Source organism: Fukomys damarensis, unplaced genomic scaffold (genome assembly GCF_012274545.1).
Source record: "Fukomys damarensis isolate Sample0158 unplaced genomic scaffold, DMR_v1.0_HiC HiC_scaffold_33, whole genome shotgun sequence".
In the NCBI taxonomy this organism is placed as follows: domain Eukaryota; kingdom Metazoa; phylum Chordata; class Mammalia; order Rodentia; family Bathyergidae; genus Fukomys; species Fukomys damarensis.
In genome coordinates this window covers 52,309,566-52,315,982 of record NW_022900945.1, presented here as the reverse complement: position 1 = coordinate 52,315,982, position 6,417 = coordinate 52,309,566, and the positions used below count along the sequence as shown (strand labels likewise).

At 56.9% G+C, this 6,417-nt stretch overlaps 1 protein-coding gene across 3 annotated transcripts in view; it reads right to left on the bottom strand.

The window, feature by feature from the left end:
* Anxa9 (annexin A9) overlaps positions 1 to 6,343 on the bottom strand; it is a 15,631-nt gene extending 9,288 nt beyond the window's left edge. For 2 of the 3 annotated variants that reach the window (XM_033758102.1, XM_010616452.2), the window contains exons 1-11: positions 6,262 to 6,343; positions 5,669 to 5,856; positions 5,288 to 5,384; positions 3,502 to 3,596; positions 3,292 to 3,405; positions 3,038 to 3,128; positions 2,115 to 2,194; positions 1,706 to 1,765; positions 1,180 to 1,264; positions 955 to 1,050; positions 806 to 864 (exon numbers count right to left, since the gene is read on the bottom strand). In XM_033758102.1, coding sequence (XP_033613993.1) covers positions 806 to 864; positions 955 to 1,050; positions 1,180 to 1,264; positions 1,706 to 1,765; positions 2,115 to 2,194; positions 3,038 to 3,128; positions 3,292 to 3,405; positions 3,502 to 3,596; positions 5,288 to 5,384; positions 5,669 to 5,856; positions 6,262 to 6,277 — 981 coding nt within the window. In that variant the 5' untranslated portion in view covers positions 6,278 to 6,343. The remainder of the gene's footprint in view (positions 1 to 805; positions 865 to 954; positions 1,051 to 1,179; positions 1,265 to 1,705; positions 1,766 to 2,114; positions 2,195 to 3,037; positions 3,129 to 3,291; positions 3,406 to 3,501; positions 3,597 to 5,287; positions 5,385 to 5,668; positions 5,857 to 6,261) is intronic. The other variant, XM_033758103.1, reaches the window with a different exon arrangement.
* Positions 6,344 to 6,417: the final 74 nt, after the last annotated feature.

The window sequence follows — 6,417 nt, the reverse complement described above, 5'->3', positions numbered from 1 at the left end:
TTTTTTTTTTTTTTTTTTTGTCAACAAGGGGGACCAAGTCGGGGGACCTAGTTCATGGAGCAGAGTGACTGGATTCTTTTGGTGGAATCACTCTCACATTGAGGCTTCCGAGCAGTGGGGAAAGGGGAAGGCGTCCCCCCAGGGGCTGAGCTAGCAGAGCAAGTGACACGGGCTGAAAAGTGTCCTTGGTTATGTGTCCCTTAGCAAGACTCAGCACTTACTAGCTGTGTGACTGGGCAAGGCCCTCAACCTTTCTGTCCTGCACGTTTAGCTATAAAGCAGAGGCGGGGTGTGGCCGTGATGGTCAGGCGACATGTGTGACGCTCGGGATAATCCCTCGCACATAATAAGCACCCGAGAAATGCAGCACCTGTCATTATTCTTCTAGCATTGTCGCTGCCACCCCTGTCTACCACTGATAATAAAGAATGCACTTTTTTTTTCAGCACTGGAGATTAAACCCAGGGCCTTCACACTGAGGTACAATCCCAGCCTATTTCTTATTTTATTTATTTATTTTGGTGCCAGGGATCGAACTCCGGACCTTGGGCTTGGGAGGAGGCAGGAGGTGGCACCACTGAGCTAAATCCCCAGCCCTGTATTTTTCATTTTGAGACACTGCTTCAGTAAACCACTAAAAATAGCATAGGCTGGATTTGAACTTGCGGTCCTCCTGCCTCAGCCTCCAAGTACACACGAGAGAGATTGGGAAGTTACCAGCAGCTGAAACTCCTCCCCTGCCCAGGAAGGGCGCGCCCCTGCCCGTCTTGGTTCCAAAGGGAGGGGAAGGGAGCGCGCTTCTCACCTGCAAGGCCCGGTGAAGTTTGTCCGCAAAGTACAGCGGCGTGTTCCGGACCACTGAGGCTGGAAGCAGAGGGAAGGGCGCAAGGCCAGGTTCAGGGGCTCAGCTCCCCGTCCCGGGGAGAGCCCTCCGCCTCCTCAGTGGGTCCCTACCTAGGCTGAGCAGGGCCGCCTGGGCGCGCCCGTGGAAACGGTCTCGCACAGCCTCCTCCAGCGCTCGCCCCATGCGCCACTGGTACAGATCGCGCACTTGCGTGTGTGTGGGGGGAGAATCAGAAAGAGAGCGTGACGGTGGGGCAGAAGTCATTGTCACAGGCAGGGGTTCCCTCCCTCCGCTGCCTCGGCCACTCATGAGAGCCAGCGCAGGCCCGCGTGTACCTCGAAGGAGGTGCTGTGGGCTGCGCTGGGTGAAGATCCGGACCCACGGGCCTTCTGGGCGGGGCCTTTCCACCTGCTGCAGCGCCTGGGGTGGAGGAAGGAAAGAGCCTGCTTGGGGTGTCTCCGAAATCCGTTGTGGTGACCGTGGAAATGAGATCAAGGTGGAAAAGGAGAGGGAGAGAGAGGGAGAGAGAGGGAGAGAGAGAGAGAGAAATGTGTGTGTGAGTGTGTGTGCAGCACGCGTGCGTGCACGTGTATTATGTATTTATGCAAGAACAAGGCTAGATACCGGCCCTGCCCTCGCAAATCTCTTCCCCGATTTGGAAAACTCCAGTGTCTGGACGGCTGCCCAGGACAGCAAACTTAGGAGCTCCCGGAATTCAGGAGACAGGGAGGAGGCAGCTGCTGTGCTCCTAGGCCATGCCTGCCCAGGGTAGGAGCCCCCGTCCTGGGCAGGACCTGGGCGCACAGCTGGGCGGAGGGCATCTCCAGTGCCACCTTGCCAAGGCCCGGGCCCCCAGCTTACCTGGACATCCTGCTCTGCCAGATTGTAGTCAATGATGCCGGAGTAGCTCTCACGACCTCCCTAAAAGGAGAAACTTCTCAGGAGGATTTTATTTATTCTGGTGTTACCAGGGATTAAACCCAGGGCCTTGGACCCGAGCTACACATCCCCAGCCCTTTTTAATTCTTTTTAGACAGGGTCTCTAAGTTGCTAAGTTACCCAGGGTGGGCTCAAACTTGTGATCCTCCTGCCTCAGCCTCCCAGAATGCAGGGATTACAGGCACGTGCCACCGAGGGACAGCTTTCTATCCCCAGACTTGGGCCTCCCAAAGCCCCCTCTTATTTGTCGAACCTCAGCAATCCTTCTGCTCTTGCCCATCTCTGGACCCGATGCGGGTAACTCCCTTCCGGGCAGGCCAGTCCCCCTCACCTTGGCCAGGGCCAGGAGCAGGTCCCGCAAGATGCTGCTGGTCTCAGACTTGATATCCTCCTCAGCTTCCACCTGGAAACCTGGGTGGGGCCAGGAGCTCTCTGACCCGTCCTGGTCGTCCCAGTGTGGACGCCCAGGGCCCGTCCATGGCCTGACCCCTGTGTCCTGCCAGCCCTGTCTCCTGCTCAGAGCAGCTGGGTGGCTGCCCATCCCTGGAAGTGAGGCCCAGGTGCAACATCTCAGCCGGCACCAGCGCAGCCAGGCAGGAGGCGGCCCCTGTCAGAGGCAGGCAGTGCCACAGAATGGAAAGAGAGATGGCCGGGCCTGGCCCTGCAGAGAGGACGGCGAAGACCCAGGGGGCGCGAGGGAGGGCGTGAAGCGGGGTAGACGGGAAGGGGAGAAAAGGAGGGGAACAGAGGAAGACGTGAAGGTGTAGCTCAGTCACTGCTCTTGTCTGCAAGTACGGAGGCCTTAGCTTCCATCCCCAGCACAGATGAAGGAACCAGGCGGGGAGAGAGGTGAGAGAGGCAGAACTGCAGCGGAGCCTCAGAGGAAGAGCGGAGGAGCCGAGGTGAAGAGAGACAACTTGCTTGTAAATCAGGGGAGGCAGGCGGCAGCCAGCCCATCAGCCAGGGGCCAGACAGGTGGCGCCCAGGGTATGGGAGGTGACACCAGCACCTTCACGGGGGCTCTTGCAGTGCCCAATGTTGTCATTACTTTGCAATCTGTCCCAGAGCCCCAGGCTAATCATTGTTTCTCATTTTGTAATGATCACATGTGGTTTATGCTCCTGGGGAGACGGAGGCATGGAAGGGTGGGGGGAACCGAAGGGAAGAAAATTTGTCCAGTCCAGACCCCAGGTGGCTGTGTCCAGGGAGCACGAGGGGACGCTGCAGCCCGGGAGACCCCCCCCAGATTCTTACTGTGTTTGTAGGCTGCCAGGCACTCCTGCAGCTGCGGTGGGGCTCGGGTGGTAAGAATTTCCATGGCCACATCCTCGGCAGAGCCTGAGGCCTGCAGGAAACCAGGAGCCACTCTCAGACCGGGCCAGGTCCTCAGGGAGGCTGACGGGGCAGAGAGCAGGCGTGGCCGGTTCACCTAAGGCCGACGAGGGCGGTCAGAGGAGCCCTCCCCTTCCCACCGGGTCCTCAGTCCCCAGCAGCGGCCCTTCAGGTACCTTCAAGGCCGTCCTCAACTCCTGCGCATCGGTTTGGGCTGCAGGCTGCAGCAGAGCCACCACAATCCGCTCCAGGCTTCCGGAGAGAGCCGCCTGCAGGGACTTCAGCAGGTCCTAGGATAAAGCGTCCCCACAGCAGAGGCAGGAGACCCCCAGGGTCAGGCTGCCCTTGCTGCACCCTGAGTCCCGCCAGGGTTCTGTCTGGCTCACCTGCTGGGTGCGCTCCCGGAAGGCCTGGGAAATGAGCTGCCGTTGCTCTCTGCTGCGATTGGTGAGCACCTGCACAATGGCGCCCTGGTCCACACCTGAGCGAGGGGAAGGCGGGGCTGGGACCCTCCTTCTACTCCGTGGGGGACAACAGGGTCTAGGGGAGGACTGGGAAGGGAAGGGGCAGGGGCTACCCCATCTACATTTTATCTAAAAAGATGTAAATAAAATGTCAAAGCAGCATTCAAATCTGATACCTGTTTAGGCAAAGGGGAACAGGTGTGATGGTAAAAAAAAAAAAAAGACTTTTTTTTTGAGACAGGGTCTCACTATGTAGTGGAGACGGACCTGGAACTCGCTATGTAGCCCAGGCTGGTCTCAAACTCACAGTGATCCTCCTGTCTCAGCCTCCCTAGTGCTGGGATTACAGGCATGCACCACCACACCTGGCTAAAAAGGCTTTTTGGGATTGGCTAACATGTTTTAGAATCTTAGTTCTTTTTTTTGGTACTGGGGATTGAACTCAGGTCCTTGCACTTGAAAGGCAGGCAGTAGAACCACTGAGCTAAATCCCCAGTCCTCTTTTTGTTTTAGATGGGGGTCTCACTATGTAGCTCAGGCTGGCCTTGAATTCACTGTAGCCTGGGCTGGCTTTTTTTTGTTGTTGTTGTTACCAGGTATGGAACTAGATGTCTGCCTTGTGCTTGCGAGGGAGATGCTGCACCACTGAGCTAACTCCCCGGCCCACCCTGGCCTTGAACATGTGGTGATCCTCCTGCCTCAGCCTTCCGAGAACCGGGGATTACAGGTGTGTGCCACTACGCCTGGCTCTAGAATCTCAGTTCTAAACAGATTGTGATTAGTGTACACCTCTAATCACAATACTGTGGGGGGCTGAGGCAGGAGGATTACAATTTTGAGTCCAGACTAGGCAATTTAGCAATTCAGCAAGATCCTGTCTCACAGAAATAAAAAGGGTCAGGATTTAGCTTAGTGCAATAGGTATGCTTTTGACTGGGTAACTTGGTTTACAGTTCCAATTCTGGCATTCCAAGGTATGCCTGCCTGTAATCTCAGTTCTGTGGGAGGCTGAGACTGGAAGATCTCAGTTTGAGCCCAGCTTGATCGGGTTAGTGACTTGATGAGACCTTGTCTCAAAATTAAAAATAAAATATGGAGCTGGTGGGGTGGTGCATACCTGTAGTCCCAGCACTCAGGAGGCTGAGGCAAGTGTTTTGCCAGGAGTGCAAGGCCAGCCTAGGCTCCATAGTGAGTTTAAGGCCAGCCTGAACTACATAGCGAGACCTTGTCTCAAAACACAAAACCAGCTGGGGATTTAGCTCCGTGGTTCTGCCACCTGCCTCGCAAGTGTAGGGTCCTGAGTTTGATCCCCGTACAAAACAAAACAAAAAACAAACAAAAACCCAAACAAACAACCAAATCAAACAAAATTAAAGATGGCTGGGGATATAACTCAGCACACAGGCTCTAGGTTCAACTCCCAGTGTGGGGGTGGTTGGGTGGGGTCCCAGTTGTGCTCCTTTGACCTGAGTGACCTTGGGTGAGCCTGTTAAGCATCTTAACCTCCCTGAGTCCCAACTCCCCACCTGCAAGGTGGGTGGAAATAATAAGCTCATGTCACAGGCCTGTTGGGAGGAGAGATGGGAGGGTGGGACGCTGCCTGGTGTTTGACTTGCAGGGATGAGGGTGTTTTACCGACAGCTGGGAGTGTTAGCTCCCCCGCCTGGCTTCCAACAGGCACAGCCCAGCACGCAGGGGAGGGGCTTACCATGGCCTGTGATGGCTCTCAGGAGCCTCTGCACGTCCTTGTCCACACTGAAGCTCAGGAAGGTCCTGAGAGTGCCCAGCGTCCCCCAAGCTGCAGTCTGTAAGAGCAGGGCATTAGCAGGGGCCTTCCCTGCCGGCCTAGAGCCCTGGCCAGGCCCACTCTCCCTTTCCTATTCTCCCATGGTCTCACAGCCTCTGAGAAGATGCATTAAAAATGATTCCTAGCTGGGGACAGTGCCTATAGTCCCAGCTACTTGGGAGGCTGAGGCAGGAGGATCTGGAGTTTTACGGCAACCTGGGCAACATAGTGAGGCCCTGTCTCTAAAGACAAAACCAAAATCCTCCCCCCAAACCAGGTTCCTAAAATCCTAGCAGCTCCTGCCTTGTCGGCAAGGCCCAGGTGACTGAGGATTTCCTGGGTCAGCGATGAGCCCATCTCTCCACTGCTTGCAGACGTGGTACAAGCTGACTTAGGGAAGGAAGGCAAGAGGAGGCCACAGGGCCCAGTTAGGCCTCCGGAGGTTCCTCGGCACTGGGGCCTGGACTCCCACTGCTGACTCCTTTCGCTTGCTGCAGACAAAGGAAAAAAAAAAAATTAACCTGCTTAGCGGGCTTGGAAACATGAACCAGAGGGCAAGAGCAAAGGCATGGGGAGCGGGAACAGGAAGGGGAAGAGAAAAGGGGATGAGGCGGGGAAGAGGGAGGGAGGGGAAGACCCCCACCCCACTCCACCGCACCCCCTTCAGGAAGCAAGGGTGGACCAGAGGCAGCGGATCAGCACCCACCACACCCTCCCTAACTCCGAGTTGGACCCAAAGCTCCTCAACCCTTGGCTCGAGACAATGCTCCCTTCCAAGGTCGGCAGCCGGGCTGGATCCTCCCGGGCAGCACCGGGGTGCTGAGGTACCACGACGCAGTCCAGAGGGTGGGCGATGCCCAGCCCTGCCAAGGCAGCCCCACCTGCCGTCACCTTACCCGGTGGCGCCTCCATCAGCAGCTGGGAGGTCTGAGCCGATGCAAATCCATGCCCTTGTGGGACCCGGGCACCTGGACTGGCGAGAGGCAGTGCCACTCACCTGGGTGCGGCTCCCCCCGAGGTGTCCTGCCCGCGGCCTCCCGGGTGTGGGCAGT